At 36.7% G+C, this 24,431-nt stretch overlaps 1 protein-coding gene across 2 annotated transcripts; it reads right to left on the bottom strand.

Moving 5' to 3' along the window:
* Nucleotides 1-539: 539 nt before the first annotated feature.
* Nucleotides 540-23,027, bottom strand: LOC136678831 (transmembrane channel-like protein 2-B). 2 transcript variants are annotated; one of them, XM_066656981.1, is made up of 20 exons: nucleotides 22,985-23,027; nucleotides 21,227-21,268; nucleotides 19,803-20,211; nucleotides 16,901-17,047; nucleotides 14,349-14,439; nucleotides 14,155-14,236; nucleotides 13,928-14,034; nucleotides 13,670-13,768; nucleotides 13,423-13,565; nucleotides 12,994-13,141; nucleotides 10,623-10,817; nucleotides 6,854-7,033; nucleotides 5,831-5,992; nucleotides 4,883-5,011; nucleotides 3,993-4,060; nucleotides 2,845-3,084; nucleotides 2,455-2,577; nucleotides 1,726-1,804; nucleotides 1,014-1,134; nucleotides 540-790 (listed from the first exon to the last, which is right to left on the bottom strand). In XM_066656981.1, the coding sequence occupies exons 1-20, from the start codon at nucleotides 23,025-23,027 to the stop codon at nucleotides 540-542; spliced, it is 2,859 nt and encodes a 952-aa protein (XP_066513078.1). The 2 variants fall into 2 exon arrangements, with proteins under 2 accessions (XP_066513078.1, XP_066513079.1); XM_066656982.1 differs by having other exon boundaries at nucleotides 540-781.
* Between the last annotated feature and the right edge of the window lie 1,404 nt (nucleotides 23,028-24,431).

Here is a 24,431-nt window from a genome sequence, read left to right as displayed (position 1 = left end):
GGAGTTAGGTCTCTGAATTTATGTAAGATTTCATTATAGAACTGTGTTAAATAAAACAACATTGATAAGCCGCATGATATCAACACAACTTTTTTAAATCTACAATTATAACTCAATGAGGGGTACAGGATATGTACCCTTGAGGTTACCACCACAGTGACAGTTTTATAACAGTAGAAAATTGCAAGCTGCTCTGGATAAGCGGAAATGGCATAGTCATTGACAATTATTAAAAAAAAAAAAAAGACATACAACATACTTTATTCATACAAACAATTCCCATTTACTTAATTTTTTTCCCAGCTACAAACAAATGTAAATACAAACTTTGAAGCCTATGGCCTTTATTAATTAATATACATACTATACAACAGTAAACGTTTTTTTCTCTGTAAACTATGTACAAATAAACATTCATCTTACTGGTAGTAGTATTTTGATTTTGGAATGGAAAACAAACATGATTTCATTTGTACTCTAGATTACCACAATGTTTTTGTCCCTGCAGTGTCTTTTTTCACTCTTTGTGCCTATGGACTTTATCTCATTGGTGGAGGTCCTCCACGTCCTCTTCCTCTTCCACGTCCTGGTCCAGGAGGTAATCCTCTCCCTGCCCCTGGCAGTGGTCCAGGACCCCTTGGGCCTGGGGGACAGGTCACAGGTGCTCTGGGATTTGCAGCAGCCAATGACACATCCCTCTGAAGGTTTACTCCTCTCGCACTGGCTGCTGTCCCAGCTTTCCCTGTCACCTTTGGAGATTTACCAGTGGGGGCTTGGCTCACTGGATTCTCTGAAATTCAAAAGCAAACAAACATTTGTGTACATTTGTAGGTGTTTAAAAATGGACCAATGTTGTCTCAGTACCTTGGTTAGGTCCTGACTTAAATTTGCGACAAGGTGCACATTTGATACACATATAAATGTTTTAAAAAAACAAAAGAACACAAAAAAAATTCCCATATTACTAGAAAAAAAAAATTAAGTGTTTTACTTAAAATAATTGGGTATATGACCTGGTTGCTCTTCAGTTGGTGCTGGAATCAGAGATTTGTTTGGCAGAAGATCCTCCAGATCTTTCATGACTTGGTTGGTACTGTCTTTATTGTTCCTGCGGTTCTTCTCCTCATCTCTTTGCTGAAAGAAACGAGACAGGAAACTTGACTGGAAATTTCAAGAGAATGCTGTAAGTCTACTGACTATGAGAAATGTCAGTGAAAATTTCTTTAAAGTTGATGTCATGCTTGGTGTCTGAATTTGCTTTGATAAAAATGGTGACATACTAAATATAGACAACATGGTGGCTGCTAATATTTTAGCCATATGTAATTACTGTCTATTTTAATAGATTACAGTATAATCTTAGGCAAGTGTAACATGATTTGCATAACTGCTTGCTAGCATATCTTTAGGTTATAACAGTTTTGACATATCATTGCAACTAGTCTTCTGACGTAAATAATAAAAGATGCCTTTATCCTTCCATAAACATTAAAATTTTAAATATTTTGTGCCGATATGTTCTATTGCTATACATATCGAATGTTATGTAGACTATTATTGCATATATGCATAGGTAATATAAAATTAAATGTTCTTTCCCCAAATACCTTTTTTAAAGACCATTTATTTAAAAACTGTTTGTGTCCTAATCTTCCCACGTCTTTTCATTCCTGGCTACAGATCATAGGCTAGATTAATTAAGATTTTAATTAAGAAATTACACACCATTTGCATCTTTCTCTTCAGGTCCAGGTTAGCTTGCTGGTATCCCTTTGAGACAGTATTCAGGTAGTAAATGGCTAATCTGTAAAAATAAATGAATAAATATATACATTTTAAAAAATGCATAAAAGGCACTGTCTGTACATCACTTCAATACATGGAGCTTCACAAACACAGCTTCTCAAGGCCATATAGTGAGGTAGGCCTGCTCCATTGCCAATCATCATACCTCACTACCCATCAGTGTTCAGTACATTATTTGATAGAGGAATATGGTAAAAAAAACAATTGCCTTGAGCACCCCATGTACAGAGATTAATGGTGTGTTCCAAGTGCCATTTTATCTTATTTAAAGTAGTGGTGCTTGGATTTTGAATTGAAAAGGAGACTTTGAGTTAGATTACTATTTAAATAAGAAGGTGATATAATTCAAACAAATGACATGAGTGTACAGTACAACAGCTTTGTGCATATTTACATTTAAAAACTTTCAGTTGATTAGCAAATTACTCACTGTTGTGTCATACTCTAATTAAGCTTTGTTACAAGAGAGAGAGATTTCTCATAGGCATAGTCAAGCTTTGCTGTAGACACAGTAGTTTTTTACAACACACTGCCAGTTTAACTTTGTTAATTTGATAATTATGCTATTGATACTTATTGTATAGTAATTATGCTAGAACACATCCAGGCTTATACACACACCAAGCAAAGGGGATACTGAATACTCACACCATGAGAAGCACAATGGAGATTATGAGTCCAGGGTTGGAGGCATAAGTGAAGATATTGGCCATAAATGCTGGAAGGTTCTGAATAGTTTCAATGACAACATCGTACATCTTTTCTCTCCCGCTGTGAACAATCAGTCAATATTGGAAACAATTTACTCAAGGAGCCTGCTACAAACAGTAATGGCTACATGTCTTATGACAATCATTGCATTTGCATTACTTTAGCTTTAGCTACCTTTAAACAGAATCAAATAACAAATTCAGTCAAGTATATGGTTGTTAAAAAGGGTTTCTTTATGAACTACTATACCGCTGGTAATTAGCTTGTTTAGTTTTATTAGCTTTATTAGCTCAGGAAGTGAATACAATTAACATATGAATGTTTGACCTGAAGGGTCCGCAGTCAAAAGAGGGGGACATGGTCATCATAGTGTAAACCACAGGCATCAGACTGAGGAAAAGAACGAGCAGCAGGATGCCCATGTAGAAGTTGTTGGAGCGTGAGGCCTTGAACACTCGCTCGTGAGGAACATTGCTGCTCATCACAGCCCAGACCTGGAAGTACATGGAAGACACCAGACGCAGAATATTGATTCCCACAAGGCCTGGAGCATAGAAACTACCCATCCTGAAACATACACAAACACAAATATAGTAGCATTTATTCATTCACATTTAGAGGAATACAAAGCAAAAATACTATTTTATTATATATTATATTATATTAAGTAATTTATGCAGTCTTGTTCCTTAGTTTTTGGAGCTAGTGGGCAAATATAGCTTAAAACCTTAAATTGCAGAAATGAAGACTGTACAAAATGCTTGTTCCAAACTGTCTCAAATTATTAAGAAATATCAAAGAAGCAACAAGTCATTCCTACTATCAAAACATAGCAAACAGTATTTATGAATGTGATTATATATTTAGCTAATTATTTTCTATAAATTGCTACTCAGATGAGAAAAATCCCTGAATAAATCAGCTTATATTTCTTAGAGTGGGTCCACCATATGGAGGTTTGATTGTGGGAACCTGCAGTTCTCTCTGATTGATTTATGTTCAGAAGCTCTGTGTCTTGTAATGTGGAACAGTATGTTTGAAGAGAAAAACAACTGCTGTTTTTACATGGCTGTATTTAACTTCTCTGTAAGTTTTTATTCACTGTCTGAATTACCACAGAAGCTCATTTTTTTTACAAAGTTTTACTACAAGTTTTGTAGCAGTCTGTAGAAAACCTATGCCTGACCAAGCTACATTATTATTATAATTATTTTTTTTTTTTTTGCTACTTTACAGACACTAGGGTTTCACAAACACATTAGACCGGTTTCCAGTGTACAAATATACTGGATAACTAGCAAATAATGAGGAAACTTCTGAGTTTTATTAAAAAAAAAAAAAATCATAAACATCGCCTATAAATGACCAAACTGCACACACAAAATTTCCTGGGTGATTTGAAAGATTAGGTAAGAAATTAATGTAAATGCCTTGATTTAATTACTGTCATTTTAGATTAAATTTCTTGCTCTCACCATATCATTCCCTGGTTGAATATGAGCCCAAGTACATTTCCACTGATATCAAACTCCCCGTATGAGGGCTGCAAAATAAACAGATTTATGTTAATAAGTTACAGTTGACAAAAATATGTCACACACAATTTTTATGCTGGAATAGCATCTCAGAAAAGCACTATAAGATAATAAACAGTATAAGTGTTGTGCAAAAAAGATATTTGGCATTCTCTCTCTCTCTCTCTCTCTCTCTCTCTGTAATTAAGTAACCTGGCTGGTGTAGTGTGTCTTTGTGTTGCCCTGGTTGTTAAGTATTGTGTGTCAGGCCAGCTGTCAGGGCATTCAGTTAGCTGTAAAGAAATGCAGTATTGTGTGTACTCAGGGCATCAGTACAGAACAGTAAACAGAGTATAGTATTCTACAATTGTGTTATGAAACATACTACAGAAGGATACATTGACATTGTTTGCAGAGCTTTTTTGGGGTTGTAGATGATTAAGGGCTTAAGTGTTCTATACTAACTATTTTTGTTTCTCAACTGTTTGTACTAAACTATGTTATTGTGCGTCTTAACTACCTTGGAGGAGAAAACTACTTGTAAAGTTCTGTTATGTTAGCTAAAGGTTTAGAGATATCCACCACCCAAATATTCTGAGACAAAAATGGCCATGTTGTCAGAATGTGACCATTAATGAAGGGGCACTTGTGTAATACAAAATGAAGCATAGATCTGGAGTTCTTAATATGGGCATGTTGCCAGCTACAAAATAAAGACTCAGCTTCATTGGTCTATACAGAGAGTTGTAAGTTCTTATTCTGTAGGTTCTAATAATAATTAGTGTATTTGTCATTTATGTTATGTTAGGTTACACTGAATATTATCATTGTTAAGAATACTAAGGACTCACAAAGCCAGCTTCTAGGTCCCAACACCAGCAGTAGTTGAGAAATCGTACGATTAGAGCTCTCATGAAGTCTCCAATAAGTATGGTCAAATATGTCACCTCAATATCTGACACCGTCAGCTTCACAAACTCCTTAACAAAGCAACAGAAATTAAGATATAATATTTTAATCATAAAATATCAATCACATATTCATAATTTGCACACAAAATGTTTTGTTTCTTGCTGCCCAAAGAAAAACATGTATCTTCATTATGAAGGAGCTGTCCTTCACATTGTGTCAAAGTTTCAAGGTGAATGGACAAACAGAAATGCTCCAAAATTACTATAATGTCTAGAAGAAAGTTTTTTACATTGACTTCCATTGAAGGTTAAGGTTTTTTCTTCTATAAAATGACTATTTTGGAGATTCATTATTTTCTTTCAAAAGCAGTGATATTCAAAGAATATATACTGTAATCAAGGTCTTTGATTGCAAGTTTTGTAATATGAGGCTATGAAATATGTTTAAATATCAAATTGTGAAAATAGTGTCAGAAAGGACTTGGTATTTTTCCCTTGAAAGACCTCTTTAGGTACAGATTTAGTTTAGAGCTTTGTACTTTATATGAAGCCAATAGATACACCTTAAGTACCTACTGGTCAAAGGATTTTTATGCCATTTGTACAGGTCACTTGATGCTAAGCCCTAATATTTGAAGTTACGAAACAATAAAACACCTTGTAGCACATGCATAAAAATAAATAAACAATTAAATAAAACATGTAAATAAACAATAACCTGTGTGCCCCTTGGTCAACAAAAAATGTTCAAACTTGATATATTTATTTACATATATTTTGGCTTCATGGTGTGTATTTGGCTAAGAGTCAAATGACCTGTCATGTTAAATGTGTGCTTTTGTTTAATGTGTAAATCAAAAACATGGAATTAGTGATGATAATACGCACAATGCCCACTTCAGTCTCCCAGCAGGGACCTCTTATAATGTCAGCTGGGGCTATATCAGGTGGTGGTATGTTCTCTGTGACATTATGGTACCGCGTGTAGTTTGCGTAGTACTCGTTAAGAGCCCAGAGGGTTTCATTCTTGATCACCTTCTCCTTCTCCAGCTGTAAATGTGAGGCAAGCAATTTAAACAAACAAACAAAAGTCAGTTGATTAAAAAAATGCATTTAAATATACATATATATTTTGCACACATGATAATAGTTATTGCAAACATTGGTATACACCACTTATATTCAGTGAGGCAACATAGCACAAAAGAAATAGGGCAATCTGGAGCATGTACACTTAATCCAAGGTCTCCATGCTCAGTGCTAATTGTTGGCTACAGGAGAATAAGGCCCTTCAGCATTAGGATGTGGAACAAGGGATCTGCGTTCCTTAGATCAGTGTTTTTCAATCACCGCATATACTAAAGGTATGTAAAATTTGACTTATCAATTTTATTTTGACTTCCACCTAAAGTAGATGACCCCGTCATATAAACGGACACCTTCAAAAACCCTGCCATCTTAAAAAGTCTCACCATTACGTTTAGAATACCATGTTCAATAAACTGCTGCTGGAATTTCACATTCCACATTTGTCTGGAGCTTCTTTAAGTCGGTGCCTTAGGCTGTTATTCCTATGTATTAGGCTCTATGTGTATGAGTCTATGTGTATTGTCTGAGTGAGAGTGTTGTCTTTACAATGAGAGTACCATGTTATGTTTGAACGAGCTCTATACGAAAACTGCACTCTGCATTACTTTGCACAAGAAAGAATCCTTTGAGTCGGATTGCTGCAAAAAGCAAAAGCAAAGTAATTTGAAAACCCTAGGAGGAGTAGCATTATAAAAAAACGCAAAGAGAATAAAAAATAACAAGATTTTTACATGGCTTTGATAAGTTGGCTTTGACAGGTTAAAATATAAATTATTGAAAGGGGAAAATGTATATTCAAAAATAAAGTTAGATTAGCCATACCTTTTCATTGACATCATCAATCAGAGCGAACAGGAAGGTGTAAAGGTTTCCCAGAAAGAGGGCAAAGATGCGACCCAGCTGCCACTTCAGAGCAATACGGGGGTGATAATCCTCCAACTCTGCGATGGTCTCAAACAAAGGGGGACAGACCAAGCCCAGGAGCGACATCACAAACTCCACCTGAGGGATGACAACTGTCAAGTGGGAGGTACAACCTAACACTAAACCTAACCCTAACCTCACAAATGCTGGTAGTTACCTATTTACTGTATATATCTCTCCAACTTGCTGGTCTATGTGGTCTGCAGAGATATGTATTTGAACACACCTGACACAACTAATGAGCTAATGAATAACACCTGATATTGAAGTGGAGGTGATAGACTGAGAAGAAAACAACAACATGCATGGTAGTGGTCCACTTGGACCAGGATTGAGAACCACAGATTAATAGTACTGTGCAATTAGGCACATTAGAAATAGCTGTTTATCTCAGCAGTGTGTATATTCACTGAAATAATTACAGAAGTAAAAGTATTACAGTAAATAATGACATTTTGTGTGTGAATGTGTTGATTTAACCATTTCCAAATCTCTCCTTGTAGCTGCTGGCTATAGGTCTGTATTGCTTTCTTGACAGAATACGCACACGTAGTGTTGCCAAGCGTCCAGTAAAATATGGAATCATCATATATTTGCACACTAAAATATGCGTAGACCAGTTTAATTTAAACACAATTTAAGGTGGAACGGAACGTCAGACTAAGAACCTAGAAAATAAGGAGCTTATTCAGATTCGTTACCAGGTCGCTGCAGCTTGTCCTGATGGATTGGACGCCATCGCCAGCAAAGTGCTAGGAAACTAAAGTGTAGCTGTGGAACTATGCACTCCGAGAGAGTTTATAGCTCTTTTACTGCACTTGGTGCTGAATGTTGTCTAAAAGAGCTCACTATAAAGGACTTTGTCACTAAAGTCAATGTTTTACACTGAATATTACGTATAATGTGAGTGTTCAGTGATATTTCTCATAGTCAACAGTGAGGAAGGTCCTTCATTGCTATACTGTCAGTCATTATACTACGCCTCTCTCCACTGATGTCCCACCTTCCACGCTAGATCGGGTCCAAAAATCTGAAACTGAAAAACAAGGATCCGAAAGTGAAAAAAAGGATCTGAAAAATTAAAATAAGATGTGACCGCAACTGAAAAATAAGATTTCAAATATCAAAATATACAGGAAAGTGAAAAATAAAAATAAATTATTTTGTCAAAAAAAGAAAAAATTCAATAATTGAATCAAAATTCTATTTAAACTAAAAATCATCCTGCACTTATTTTAATTTTGAATACAATGTGTCAAAGTTCAATCAAGATCTGAACTTTCAGTTTCAGATTTTTTTTTTTTTTCAAATGAACAAAACTTTTGACCCTAATATAGATCCGTAGTCACCCGGCCCCTGCATTCATTATTTTAATTTAAATAAAGAAAATCATTTATTGAATACCTGATACAGTCTTTAATTAACCAAATTGAAAACCCACTAATGCACAAGTTGAAATAGCATCAAGCTAGCAGAGGAAACCTGATTATTGATGAATGCAATGGGCCTGCTAAAAAAGACAGTAAAAATGTTCATGCATTAAACACTGCAGTACTTAGTGCAGACTGAACTGATGTTTATGTGATTTCCTGACGTTATGACTGTATACTTTACAGATACCTGTAGATAATGAGTTAATTGTTGTTTTTCTACCTGTAGATGGATATTCAAAATATTTTTTCAGAAAGGCAGCAGCTCCTTGTGGCTTTCTGTATCTCGTCAAAGAAATTTACTGCTACGAGGCAACTACCCCAGACCCCCCTGTTTAAAGCTTAGCCCCCCTAATTTTTAATATCTAGTGACAGCTCTGGTTGCATCTGACTGTCCACTAGTATTCTTCCTCCTTTTTTTGGCTTAGGAATTAACAGCCAGCAATATACAGAACAAAATGAGGTGTAAAAAAAAATACTTATTCAAAAAACAATACATTAACGGTTTTAACATATTTAACTTTGTGATCAACGACGGCACGGTGGCGCAGCAGATCACACAGCTCCAGGGACCTGGAGGTTGTGGGTTCGATTCCCGCTCCGGGTGACTGTCTGTGAGGAGTTGGTGTGTTCTCCCCATATCCGCGTGGGTTTCCTCTGGGTGCTCCGGTTTCCTCCCATGGTCCAAAAACACACGTTGGTAGGTGGATTGTCCATAGGTGTGTGTGTGTGTGTGTGTGTTGCCCTGTGAAGGACTGGCGCCCCCTCCAGGGTGTATTCCTGCCTCGCGCCCAATGACTCCAGGTAGGCTCTGGACCCACCGCGACCCTGAACTGGATAAGCGGTTACAGATAATGAATGAATGAACTTTGTGATCAGCCCTCAAGTCAGCATTTATCTGATTCTGTAACAACTGCAGTCCTTAAGGTGGAATAAAAGAAAAAGAAGCAAATGTAACTGTTTATACTTTAGCTTGCAGCTTTGTGTCACCTTAAATTATGCAGTAGTTTTGTCCAGGTACCTGCAACTGCTTCACTGTTTAAGGTGTAACAAAAATGTCAAATATGGTGGTGTTAGTGTTATTGTTTGAATATTGGAGCAGCATTTAAGGTGGAACTGAAATTTCAAATAACTCAACTTTGTACTTGGAAATGTCACTTTTTAAGGTGGAATGAAATTGTAAGCAACGTGTACACTGTACTGGCGTGTTTGGGGAAGATTAAACAATTACTAGACAGTATAAAAACATCAATATATGTTTACTTTTCACTCTTCTGCTTCAAAGTTTGGTTCATGGTACGGTGACGCTGCAAGGCTTTTAAGGTTTTGGAGAGTAGCTGTGCAGTGCATCCCACCTCTAAATATATTCCCGTGGCTATGTTCGTAGACTATAATTTATTAACAATACAACCTCGAGCAGAACAGTCACAGCTTTACATGATTGCTGTTCCTGCAGATCAGTCTCATTGAGTCTTTTGTTTTCCTCTTTTCAGTTCCTAAAGAATAGTTTCTCTTCATTTTCTGATGATACACAAATTCTTCCTAACTTAAGATGAGGGGGCCTTCGTTAATTTGCGGGGCCCTATGCAACATGCGTAGTGAGTGTATAGGGCGGTCTAGCTCTGATTAGACTCCTTTCAGTCAATATGAAATTGTAATGGGCAAATGCTCACCAAAACTAGACAGCTAAGCTTTGGGTAAATGTTTCCTGGTCAAGTGACATTATATTTTCTGCAGATTTTTACAACTTTAAACAGCATTAATCGTATGACCTTCTCTGCTTTCAAGTAATCAAGCTGGCACTGGTAGTGTAATAATGTGGGATGTGCTTTCTTGGCCTATATTTGACTACCTAATATTGGTCCTTAACCCAAATAACCTTCTGGACCCAAATTGTCTAATGTCTACTTCTACACCTGGCTATTATTTTTGAGTATATTTGAAGCAGTTTGTCATTACATTTTGTCATGACAAATTTGCCATATGAACACAAAAATAGTTTTGGTTTAGGGGAATTGATTTAGAGTGTGTTAGCATAGGAGAGGAAGCATTATATGCTCTATGCAAATCTTAAGCATTTTCATGATATAGTCATGTTAACACTGAATGTTTTAGAAACATGGGTTCTTACAATGCTTAAATATCAAACATAACATTGTTAGCAGTTTCTTAACATCAAACATCATTCAAGGTGTCAGAAGTAACATTTAGAGCAAAAGCAACCATAAATAAGTTACCTCATTTTTTTGATACCAGGATAATTGGCTGCTTTCCATTTTAGCATAGTCTTGTGATCTTTTCACTACAAAGTAGATGAGATAGCCACTGCCTCCCAGACTGCTTAAGATCAGTACATTAGCGAGGACACGGAGAAACCTCCTCAGGTGAACATTCTCATCCTTCTGATTTTCTTGTTCATCCACTATGGATTCCTGAAATGCACAGGATCAGAGGTAAAAGGTACATAAAACTTGTAAAACCAAAGCTACCAATCCTGGTCCTACAGACCAAACTTACTGTAAAGTCTAGTACAGGGGTCGGCAACCTTTAACACTCAAAGAGCCATTTGGACCCATTTCACACAGTAAAGAAAACACTGGGATCCACAAAATCCTTTTGAAATTTTACATGAAATAACACTGCATATAACAGGGTTGTTGTTTTTTTTTGCCTTTGTGCTATGTATAAACAAACATACTGTGTTACATTTATGAAATTAATGAACGACTGCAGAACAATGAAATAACATTTCTGTATGCAACAAAACATGTTTAACTCCGAAAAAAAGACTAAGTAAAATACTCAATGTCTATTTGAGTCCTTGTAGTAATGGGGGAAAAAAACGCCGAACTTAAATTATCCACTGGCAGCAAACAAAAATGCTGTCCTTTCTCTGCGTGCCATCATCCTTTTACTGGCGCCGTGCAGTCAGCTGTCAAAAAGTTTAAGAAACCGCACACTGGCGAGTGTCGCACGTTGGAAGTTGTGACGTGTATTAAGAGCGACAAAATATTTTAAATATTAAAATATTTTAGATGGGCGGCACGGTGGCGCAGCAGCTAGGTTGGGGTTCAATTCCCGCTCCGGGTGACTGTCTGTGAGGAGTTGGTGTGTTCTCCCCATGTCCGCATGGGTTTCCTCCGGGTGCTCCGGTTTCCTCCCACAGTCCAAAAACACCCGTTGCAGCTAGATTGGCGACTCAAAAGTGTCCATAGGTGTGAGTGAATGTGTGTGTGTGTGTGTGTGTTTCTGTGTTGCCCTGTGAAGGACTGGCGCCCCCTCCAGGGTGTATTCCCGCCTTGTGCGCAATGATTCCAGGTAGGCTCTGGACCCACCGCGACCCTGAATTAGATAAGCGGTTACAAATAATGAATGAATTAATGAATATTTTAGATGTTACAAGATCGCCATAATTTTCATAGAATTACATTTTGAAAATAAACAAACTAAAATAAAATACATTTTAATTAAATACTCAGTAATTATTTTCAAAAGCTGAGCCGCATCAGAGGGTGTCAGGGATCACAGGGCGGTTTGACGGAGGCGGACGCACTTGCTAAAACACAGTGAGTTTAATTTAACAAAAGATAAAACAAAAAAAAGACAGGCAACAGTGGAAACAACAAGACTAGGATAGTAAACAAAACGACATGACTTGGAATGGGAAGAAACAACACGACATGACTAGGAACAGGAAATACACAAAACGACAAAACTAGGAAACAATAACGACCTGACTTGGGGGGGGGGGGAAATAAACAACACGACATGACTTAGGAACAAACAAAGGTGAAATGTCAGACAAACAGGAGAGACACAAGGGAACTTAAATACAAGACACAGACAAGATACACCTGGACAGATAACGAGGGGGCAGGGTAACAAATGAGACACAGACGAGGAGGCAGAACAAAGGCGGGACTAGGGCAACAACAAACAGAGCCATGTGCTGAGAGCGAGCACATGGCCGGGAAAACAGACATGACAGGACGAGGGCGTGACAGAGGGATCAAAGAACTGCACGTGGCTCTGGAGCTGCGGGTTGCCGACCCCTGGTCTAGTACTAACCACAATTTTCCTCACCTGCCCCAGCAACTGAACTTCTTCAGGGGCTCTTGTTTACCCAGAATAGATGTAGAATTGTTAGGTAAGGGACAGGGCAGACCATGGAAAGTAACATTACTTTCCATGGTCTGCCCTGTCCCTTACCTAACAATTCTGTAGGAAAGTAGTAGATTTCAAGTGGTAGATCTTCGGTTGGCCACTAGTTTAAAGGCTTCCAGATAAAGAAGAAGAAGAAGGAACACCTTTATTGATCCCTTTAAAGAAAATTCTTCTATGCATTTGACCCATCCATGGTAGTGAACTAACAAACACTCACTAGTGAGCAAGTCTTTACACACACACTGTGCAGCAGGCTTCCAACCACCTTGGCACTCAGGGAGCAGTTTATCAAAAAATTACTCTCAATCTAATCATGAAATCCATTAGGGATGTTAGGGCAAGGGAAGCATTTTGCACTAGTTACTCCTCGTGGTCATTGTAGGCATGGAGCATTTAAGAAGTTGTTTTAATAAGCGTATAGTTATGTGGTTTTGTGGGACCAACCTTGAAGCTAGTTGTAATGGAAGCATATTTGTTGTCAGCTGTTTCTGGGTTTCCAATAAGGTAATCCCAGCTAGTGAAGAGTTTCCAGCAGAAGGTGAACTCACTTTCGTCTGCACCATCACCTCCTTCATTAGCATTCCTTGCCATACTGTCAAAGAATACACAATTATGATTTTGTTCAGCTCTAAAAGCAATGGAGTTGAGGAAACCTTGCACTAATGATAGTTTGTCATTTTTAAAAGCCTATAGATTAGTAGTTAGACTAGCAGTCAGGATTTGTTTATACCACATGGATTTCCAGTGATTTAGTATGTAATTAAAACAGATGGTTGTTTTTGCAACGTCTTGTGATAAATTACTTTTCCAACCAGTGTTGTATGATTAAGGTATTTTCTAGCCCCACTTTTAACCACATTCAGAAGAACTTACGTCCTAATCACTACCATCAGGCTATATCCAAAGACTCCTATTCCAACCAGGAAGTATGAAAGTGGCAGGCGGAACTTGAGTAATCCAATTGTATTCTGGTTGTTGTAAAACCCATAAAAGAGAACGGAGTATTTGCAGTAACCCTTTTTTGAAAAGACAAAAATGTTAGTGTTTGAATTTCAGCATTTGATTATTCAGAAAAATATTTTCACAAAAACTGACAGAAACAATTGATGTCATTCCTCACTCCAAATTCAAAAAGGACAGAGAAGTCCATGGCAGTTGCCTGCTCATCTCTAGGGACAGTTTTTCTGGCCATGGAGCCATAAGGTAAACCCATCAGAACCTTGATCGATAGAAAGGTAGATATATACAGACAGACAGATAGAGGATTAAACTTTACAGACAAATATAAAACAGAGTTTTCAATTAACACATTACTCATATCTACATCTGTGTCTATTTATATTCAAGAGTTCCAGCCTATTATATACTACATATATACCTCAGGGATGACAACAAGGCCAAACACAAAACCAAAGAGAACTAGGTTGAGGCCATACATCCACCTGAGGAAGATGAAGTAGGAGGCTACAGAAGAGCCAAAGTGGCCTTAAAATGAGAAGGAGAAAACTACAGGTCAGTGCCATTTTTCACAAATTCAGAACCGTAATGCAAACGTCAATTTAGATACAAGATACAAATGTCATAAAAGAAACAAGCTAAACTAACTTTCTACTTCTTTAATTTTCCTCTCCCATGGAATGCAGGCCGTCTTGAAGTTCTCAAAGTCTCGATTGAACTTGATCAATTTCTGGAAAAAAGTGAACAAATACATGGCACTGAATTTAAACATAAAATATTCTGCCAGTCTTTCTGTGGTTTGTAATAGATTGTAGTGTGATATGGGTAATTTAATGCTGTACCTTGGTCATCATGACTTTGAAAGCATAGAGCTTCCTTCCTTTCCCTTTGCCCAAAGCACCTTCAAACTTTTCCACAAAATCCTGGGCCTCCCTGACAAACATCCACACAGAATGTTAGCTTTAACAGTCGTCTTCACATTACAATTAACATCTTTGAAGTTCTCTAGAAATAGAGTGACCATATCTTGGTTTTCAACATATGCATAGGGCAGACAAACACCTGTACACTGAGGTGTGTTTGGCTTCCTGGGTGGAGTAGTTTCATAAAATTGGTAGCATCGGAGATATGCATATAAGTAGGGGTGTAAAAATTTGGCAAATGTGTAACTGCAGCTATACACTTGAACTTCAATACATAAACAGCTACTGTTTAAAATAATCTAGCTTTTATCTAGCTTTTGGCTCTTGCTTTGGTGCTGAGGCTGATATGCTATTTGACCAATGTTTGCATGAAGGGCGTTTGCAAGACAACCCAAAGCTGGTGAGCAAAAAAGGTGGGGTGTTCAGGGAAATGAAAGTTTTAGCGATTTAGAAATGTCTCAAAAAGAGGATATGTCTGAGAAAAAGAGGATGTATGGTCACCCTAGAAAAATTAACTCCTGGAAACTGTTCAGCAGTTTTTGTCCAGTCTAATCCTATTGATCCCTCACCAATTGGCACAGAGAGAGATGGCAGCATAGAGAAGAGCACTTGATTTATATTATCCTGTTAATTACATAGTTTGCCAGTAGAGTTTTGGGGGTTCACCTCGCTCCTAATATGTGCACACTGACTCCAGTGGGGAAGTGGGGTTGTGGGAAGGGGTTATTAAGATGTTATTTCATTGACACTTATACTTCTATATTTTGTAATATGTATGAAAATGGAAGGTAATAAAACAGTGAATCATAAAAAAACAACATGCTTTTGAGCACCTGAACATTGTCACAGCATTGGCTAGAGAGACACAAAACCCAACAACGATGTGTTGTGAAGCAGTGGTATTGCATTCAATATCAGGAGATTATTTTGGGGTAAAACTAAGAGTGTGCCCCTTCTTGCAACTGTATTACAAAGCTGCCCATTTTACCAGTGAGTTTAGGGCTAATTTGTTGATTGTTCAAAGTGTTATCTGATATGGAAGCATTGAATACAGCAGTGGTACCCCTGTTCATAAACCTCTTAGTGCTAAAGCTAAAATTAGTACACACAAGACACAGAGGAGACAGAAAGACATACACTGGACTTTCTTAAGGACTACAGCTTCTGATTCAGATAGTAGCACAGTGGTTTAAACACAAAGGATGACATCACTCCAGGAATATCACATTCCACCTCCTGTAACATAAAACTTCCACTAATTAATTAACTCCTGAGTTGATCATTAATGTGAAATTTATGGGCAGTTGAATAGAAAATGAAGGAACAAATTAATTTACTGATGATATGAGACTAGGACAAAACACATTTAACATAAGGCTTGGTAAAAGATATATTATGTGCATTGTCAGTAAAGCTAGGAACTTGCAAAAAGGCTGTCAGATGTGTTTGATAATATTTATAAGCCAAAATTTTAATTATAAGTATATTTTGGACAAACACATCTGTGGCTCAACACTTGTCCAACAAGATGCCAGGCAAGTCAGCAAGAATTCTTGCAAAGTACTTAGCCAAAGTTAGCTTGCTCAAGCAGCTAGCACTCCACTATGTAAACCAGTAATGCACAACCTATGTATCCAAAGAATTACTGGCACCTCTATCAATGCTTTCCTGCAATGGTCAAGCTGCCTAGAAGTTCCTTTTAGTTACCCAGCCAATCAAGTGATTTCCTCGCCAGGTTTCCATCTACTCATTCTAGGGATACAGTCCTTATCTTACAACCTACTCTCAGAGCAGTGAACACAAACCCTAGGAGCTCTACATTCTTCACAGGGTATCATTGTATTCTTGGGCAGTCTGTATATCTACTACTGCTTAAGGGCACTTGTCCAATCTCTTGGCGCCTGGGACTGTCTGAGGTAAGGGTTCACTTCAAGGCCACTGAGTAAGGGATTCAAGGGCACAGTCACTCAGGCAAGCCAGTTCCTGGAGGTTCAGTTTCTACTACAGTCTGGTTAAGTTTAGATGATGGTGATTTCTGTAGGATTCTTGCTAAATAATTCTCGTTATTGATTTCCAAACATATGCTTCACCTCTCTCTTGATACACTACTCCTTCAATGTGGAATGTTTGCTCTTTGGCATAGTGTGGTTAGTGTTTTTCATTGTCTAAAACAGTATAATGTTTTGGCTGTAGGTAGTATCAATATGACTTTATGCTAAGATTAGCAACCCTAGATTGGGAGATCACAAAGTAGTTTTGAAAGCAGAGAGGCAGAACACTTCAATGAGGAGGTACTGTATCATCTACAGAAAGCTTTAATCAATCATAACAACCCATAAAAAACAACAGCAACACATGCCATACTAGTTAGGGTTTATAAGGATTACAAAGGCAAATGCAACATCCTGCACAGTGTCGATGGCACAGGTATCCAACAAGCGTAGAAAAGGTAAGAGGAGAAGCCATTTTACTTTAAGTTTCGGAGTCTTCTCTTCATTCGCCATGGTTTGTTCCGAAGTGTGGCGATCATCTTCTTCTTCTCTTCCACTTCCTCTTTCAGACGAGTCATTTCTCCTTCTGACAAAGACTCAGCGTCTGACTCATTGGATGAGGATGAGCTGCCAGAGAGGAAAATCAAAGTCACAAAACCATAGTCCATATGAAGTTATTGTTGACTTTTGATGGATTTTGGAGGATACAGAAAGCTCGTAGTTGATTAACAGTTCAGTGAGTGTAGGCTGAAAATTCAGGCAATCCAGATTAGGTCAGCACTTCCAAATCTTCCAATGGAAGGCAAAAGGCAAAGACATGCAAATAAGAGTCCAAAGGCAGAATCCACAGCAAACAAGCAGGGTAAAAATCCAGTCAAACAATGATTAAAATCAAGTCTTATTGCAGTTAAGACAGCACTTTCAGATTTACTGTAAAACTGGATCAACATTCAATTAAAGAAGAACTATGCTCAGTTAATCAGGCAAATAACAGAAACACATAACTCCAAAAACAAAACCATATTTTTCAGAAGCTGAGATTTGATGGTTGTGCACATAGCAATTTTAACAGTGTTATAGAGAGTTACAACATGACTTCAGCTAAGTAGTGGCTTTGTAGTCTCAAAACAAATGCAAAAGAACTGCCACCACTGGACATCTGTGATGGAAGATGCCAAATTTTGTCCTCGAAAAGTAATGACTAAAGCACATTAAATTGGCTTATTTCCATTAGATTACAGTACACTGTATTTTCAAGTGATTTGTACAACAGTATAACATTATATTTGCAATAAATGCAAGGTTTGTAAAATATTGGCATATTATTCTGGTCTTGAGGTAGCCACATTTAAAATGAGGTATATGAGTTATCTTAAAATTGACTCCTTAATACCACATAGTATGTAAGTATCTGGGTAGTGATTTTATAGTAAATAACATGATGGTAATTTTTTTCCTACTTAGAGTTGGCCATGAAGGAACTGATTATACAGATACTTAGGGTACTATATAAAAGGGGCTGAGACTCCTTCATGTTTCCCCCAGTCCAGATGTAAAACTGACAGTCTCAATGGTATCCCAATATTGTTTTATTCTGAATTCAAAGTACTAAACTACACTGCCAAAGACAAAAATATAAGTCACTGTCCAATTATTTATTGACTATGGTATGTATGATATCACATGACATGAGTCTTAGCTGCCCAGTGTGTGAGCATATAATGGCTATTGGAGAAAGTTATGGCTATTGGTTTGAGTTTGTTAGCACAATACTACAAAAAGAAACCTATAAAAATCAGTGAAAATATCATTATCTTAAAATTGTAACCCTTGAAGTTAGCACTTTATCTCAGATATGTGTTTGGGGCACAACTATGATGTAGTCTAAATTTACCCCTTAGTTTAAGTGCCCTGAGAAGGGTGCTTGATCCCAGGAGGTATTGCTTTGAGGTAGTTAAACCCAAGGTGATAAAATCTGTTATTTTGATAAAACATAATTTGCAACAATCAGCAGAAATATTAAAATAACCTTGTTTTGACACTCGTCCATTTTATCAGCTTCTGTACTATTACATACTCATCTACGGTTAAAGACTGCAGTTCATCTTGCTCTGCATATGTTATTTAAAACCTATTTAAAAACAGTAAAACCTCAGCAGCACAGTTGTGTCTGATCCACTACTACTAGCATGACACACACTAAGACACTACCACAACCTTAGTATCACTACAGCCGTGAGAATGATCTACAAGCAAAATAACATCTGCTATATGGTAGTCCAATGTGGGTCCTGGCCTGAAGAATAGATTAAAAAATATACAGAGCAATAGATGGACTGCAGTCTGGAACTGTAGAACTACAAAGGGCAGGTAATGGGAGGTGGTGTTGACAAAATGGAGAATGACTACATACAAAAAATAAATTTTTATATTTTGGCTGATTAGTGTATACATTCATTCATTCACTCATTGTCTGCAGCTGCGTATCCAGTTAAGGGTCGTGGTGGGTTTGGAGCTTACCTGGAATTATTGCGTAGAAGGCAGGAACATACCTCGGAGGGGGCGCCAGTCCTTCACAGGGCGACACACTAACACCTATTCAAATTTTTGAGTCACCAATCCATCTACCAACATGTGTTTTTGGACCGTGGGAGGAAACCGGAGCACCCGAAGAAAACCCACACAGAAACTGGGAGAACACACCAAACCCTTCGCAGACAGTCACCCGGATTGGGCCACATAGATTCAAGCGAGTATTGTTTTGAATGCGTAAACTGGGTGCACTGAACATAGATTTAAATATAGTTGCTTTATTTAAATAAAGCATCGATAATGTTGCCCTTAAGGTTGAGAGCCCTGAGAATGGTTTACAGGTTTTAAGTACTCAGCACCATGGTGATACAAGTTTGAATCGCTGATTGAAGTTATATGCCCTAGTTTCGATGTACTTAATGGAGGCCCTTAAATTCAAGGGAATACTTGTCTGTATATTTTTATCTTAAAACTAAAACGTCAATGTCATTGTAATGCTCCACTGACCTGTAATAGTGAGAATAGAGCCTCTGTCTTTGCTACTCCAGGCTCAGAACTGCAGACACTGCACTGTGTACATTTTGGAAACCACTTCCTCCCTCCCCTTCCCCTTGATTTTATGAAGGTCAGTAATACAAAAAGAAATGTATAAACAATACAGAAATAAACTCATTTGTAAACATCTTTCTCCATGGACACTGCAACACCATAAAATATACATGATCCCTTACACTGAATGATATTTGAGAAACTCTCATTTGGAAACTGCACCTGAATTAGAACTAAAGCAGTCCATTAATGAACAGCTACAAAGAGACTCAGAGAAGAGCAAGCCTACAGAATACTGCACCTGCTATCCTCTTTCTTTTTCTTCTTCTTGTCATCGCCCTTATCTTTCCCTCCTTTTCCACCTCCTTTTTTGTTGCCCTTCTCCTTGTTGTTCTCTTCCTCTTTCTCCTTTTTGCTTGCAGCTTTTCCTTTCTTATTTTTCCTTTTTTCTTCCTCGCTGTCTTGGTCTGATTCCTCTGCTTTTGCGGCGGCCTTCTTCCTACTGGCCACTTTTGCCCTGCCGCGGGGACGCTCATCTTCACTCTCCTCCCCGCTGTCATTTTTCTTTTTCTTTGTCCTGCTTTTTGGTTTACGAGGAACTTGTTCTTCCTCATCGTCTTCCTCCTCATCACTCTCTGGTTGTTTGGCCTTCTTTCCACGTCCGGCTGCTCTGGGCTTTCTCCCACCTCTCGCTCTCTTGTTAGAGATCCCTAAACATCCACAGGGAATACATGTGTAGTCTGTATTATACCTTATATAGTCTGTGTATATCTTTATACAGATATAGATATATTTTTATATAGATATAGATTTGTTCCACACCACACCTGATATTTAGCTCATAAAAGATGGACCTGGGCCTGAGTTAAGGAAACCAGGCTCACCCTGACACTGTCATTCAAGGCCAAATGTAGGCCAAAAGAGAACTGCAGATTTGCCACATTTGGTTCAAACTTGCTTTGCTATCTAGACGCCTTCATTCTTTTAGGTCCAGTGAAAAAAATCTGCGTACAAGGGATACATTTTCTTTACTCATTTCTAATATAAGATATATAAGATAATCCATTTGTGTGCTGAAGAGGAAAGTCAAACGAAAACAAGTACTTTTCCACAACTAGAGTTGAAAATATATGCAAACAACTAACAAAACTGTTCCCAAATATAAACAGTACATAAATGTTTAGTTTCTGGGAGGAAATCAAGCTCCAACCTCACTTCAGATTTAAACAAAAACACAAAAGGTAAATAGATATAAAACAAGAAACATTCCAGAGTTGCTGGTGCTTTCAGAAGTATTTGGGATTAATTGGATTTGAAACATATTTGCTACCAGCTACTTATATTGAACTTTGGAGATACAGAAAAATATACATTCAACATGTATTTGAGACACTTAACTAGAATGAATTAAAAGAAGGAAATGTATACCAATGGCAATTTTGCACTAGGTACCAAAAATACTAAGTACTGAATATGATAGAAGTATATAATGGACATAAATTGTTTCTCATTAGCTTATTTAATAAATCTGAAATATGTGGGAGATTTTTATCCACCATATCATTGCTTTAATGTACACACATAATGCCTAGTAAACTGCATCACACTCCATTCACTCCATGCACCCTATACTGCAAACAAGAAATGTACTTAAAAGCAAGTCAGTTCAAAGCCAGTTAAGCTCTTTTATAATAAAATATGATCTAATTTTTCCATGGGACTTACCATCATTTTCACTGTCATACTCACCATCAAACTCCATTCCAACTGCAAAAAACAAGCACACACAAATACACACCATAAAATGTTACATATAGCCATATATATAGTCTGAATATCTAAAGATCCACTTATGATGTCTCTGCAGATTTGTGTGTCAATCAATCAACAGGCACTGATGTTGGATGAGTAAACCAGGCTCTGTGAAACAACTGGAGTTCTTGTTAACAAAACTCCCCACACTGTGTCTTTTTGTACAGGGTGACAGTCATGCTGGAATAATAAAAGAACCTTACACAAACTGTGGCCACAGATTTGGAAGCATATAATTGTCTAAAATGACTTTCTTATTATCTTTCACAAGTAATGAGGAGTATAGCCTAAACAACAGTCCAGACAATTATTCCTCCTCCAAAAAATTTTTATGTTGACACTATGCTTGGTATTGGCACATAGTGATCTGAGGGTCTTTTGCAGATGCTGAGGCATAGAAGTATTTTTCATTCCATTTCTAATGCAGAGTTCTTGTGTTTGTGTTGTTTCTAGAGGCAATTTGGAAATCTGTAGTTAGTGGTGCAACATAAGATAATGATTGATCAAAGTAAATATAGCAGGGTAGAAAATGGGTGTGGTCCTACTCCCAGTTGTATTACAAATCTCCAAATGTAAAGAATATATAGTGTTTTCACAGCGTGTAGAGTTTTTAAACATTGTATAGAGAATCTTACATTTTGATAATAAGAATTATTTGCTACAGTGTAAAAGCAAATGAAGTTTTGCTTTTACATGAAAATGTTTTTCTTTTCATCATAAAATGCTGTTTAATGTAAAAGCAGGCTGGTGTAAAATGACTTTTAAAAATATACAAAAGATACTGTTACAAGGTTTTATAGGTGATAAATTTTGAAAACTGTCAACTTAAAAAAAAAAACTAAATTCAGGAATCATGAATGCTGTTACTGCTTGAACATAGTCAAAATATATGATATAAACTTTACAGTAAAAAGAAAAAAAATATTCCTCACTTATAATGGAAGTTAATGTAATGGAAGTTAAGTTAATTTCAGTTTGCCTGTAGATTTTGAAATATTCACTCAATATAAATGTCAGTTGGTGTTTTCAAATTATGCAAAAAGCATAATAAAAAAATAAAAAAAACAGTACAAAAAGCCAAAACTGCTTTTTGCCAGTCCAAAAAATGTCTACAGACTAACATCTACAAAGAAGACTAACACGCAAAGTCAGGCAGGTTAACCTAAGTCCATATTCAAGTAAAAGAATTATTACTTAAGTAAAATATAAATACAAAGATTAGTAGCCCATACAAATATTACAGTATTGAGCAACTTCTAAAGCTGGAGGAGTATTCAGTAGGAGTGCTACTGAATAAATCCAGCATCTAGTAGTACTGGAACTGAAATGTGTACATGTCTACTGTGTTTAGGTTTATTGGAATTCTTTTTTTTTTTTTTTTAAATAAAGTAATGATAATGCTTCAAAATATTGGTGGTGACCAATTACAAAGGTACACACCTAGGAAATCCACAAGCTTATATTCAATTCTTTGTTCAGTAATGTACCTGAATAGTAGTATTTGAAAATGCAGAAGTACATGTACTTAAGTAAATGTACTTTACATAAGTGGAAGGGTTGGAAAATTCTCAAATACAAAGTAGTTATCAGTTTGTTTTTCAAATACTGCTCACTTATTCAAACAAATCATTATAAAAATTAAGCTATACATTTTTATGATGGATTACTCACCATCATCCATAGTTATTGCGATATCACTTTTCTTGCGAGGCATTTTGATGGTTCTTCTGCTGGCTGTAGTCAATGAATTCCAATTGAGTTTTCTGCTACTGAAGGTGTCCAGTACAAAGTACTTGAGCAGCGTCCAGCTTCCGTGTGCAACAGGTGCAGAGCATCAGATATCTCCTTGACTACGGCCATTGATATTGCCCTGGAGATCCATATCCAAAGCTGGAGGGACTGAGGGGATGTCTCAAGTAAAAATAATGGGACAGAACCTGTGGACAGTCCATAACAAGGACATCCTACAATATATATGCGCACATTACTCAAATAAAATTTACAAGGAAAGATTTTACTAGAAAAATAACATTATAACATTAACTAGAATGTTTTCAGTTTTGTGCGTTCATTCATTCATTGTCTGTAAATGTTAATCCAGTTCAGGGACACAGTGGGTCTGGAGCCTACCCAGAATCACTGAGTGCAAGTTGGGAACAGTTCCGCACTTAGGAGGGTTTATTTATTGGCCGTTTATGGCAAGCAGTTTTAACATTAAATCGTGCAACTGGATTTACATTACAGATATCTGCAATTTATTTATAATTAGACACAATTCTAAATTAAGATATCTCTAATTATATTTTGACTAGGCGAAATAACAAAATGAGATATCTTTAATTACATTTTTACTAGTGTAAATAACATCAAATTTACCATTGAGTTCAATGGAAGCTCCAATTCAAGGTATCTGAAATTAATCATCATCTTACTTTAGTTTCCTATATCTACAATTAAATTATCATCATCAACTTTTCCGCTTTTCCATTTCAGGGTCACAGTACAATCAAATTATGACTAGTCAAAACATAAATGAGAGATATCTTGCCTTTTGTTCTGACTTAATTCCAATTAAAGATATCTTAAATTCCCTCTATATTAAGGATATCTTAAATATATTTTAAGATATCTGAAACTAAAGTGTAGATATCTGAAATTAAACTATAGATATCTTGGATGAAAGTAATGACTAGTCAAAACTAAGTTAGATATACAAAATTGTATTTTTGACTAGTCAGAATTCTTTTTGAGATATCTTCAAAATAAATTACATATAGGTTTAATATGGCAAGCCGTTTTAACTTTTAATAATTTTTTCTTGATATAAAGAATTCAATTTGCACATGTGAAAATTCAATGATTACTAGTAAAAAAGTTATTTTTAGTAGTTATTTACTAGTAAAAATTAAATTCTTGATATTCATTCATTCATTCATTATCTGTAACGGCTTATCCAGTTCAGGCTTGCGGTGGGTCCTGAAATTTAATTTTCACTAGTAAAAATGAAAAAAATTACTTAAATTAAATTTCTGATATCAACAAAAACATTTTTTATTCTTACTAGTGATAATTCAAGGGTTACCCCATTCAATTTAATAGGGGAAACATTTTTACTAGT

Source organism: Hoplias malabaricus, chromosome Y (genome assembly GCF_029633855.1).
Source record: "Hoplias malabaricus isolate fHopMal1 chromosome Y, fHopMal1.hap1, whole genome shotgun sequence".
In the NCBI taxonomy this organism is placed as follows: Eukaryota; Metazoa; Chordata; class Actinopteri; order Characiformes; family Erythrinidae; genus Hoplias; species Hoplias malabaricus.
The sequence above is the reverse complement of the archived record's forward strand: the minus strand, read 5'-3'. Positions and strand labels throughout refer to the sequence as shown.

What these genes read in the sequence shown, in the direction of transcription:
- LOC136678831 (XM_066656981.1), bottom strand. Translation starts at nt 23,027, where the DNA reads ATGCCTCGCAAGAAAAGTGATATCGCAATAACTATGGATGATG. An exon ending in CGCAATAACTATGGATGATG is followed by an intron (nt 21,269 to 22,984) that starts GTGAGTAATCCA and finishes TGTTTTTTGCAG; the next exon opens with TTGGAATGGAGTTTGATGGT. An exon ending in TTTGACTGCGGACCCTTCAG is followed by an intron (nt 2,578 to 2,844) that starts GTCAAACATTCA and finishes GATTGTTCACAG; the next exon opens with CGGGAGAGAAAAGATGTACG.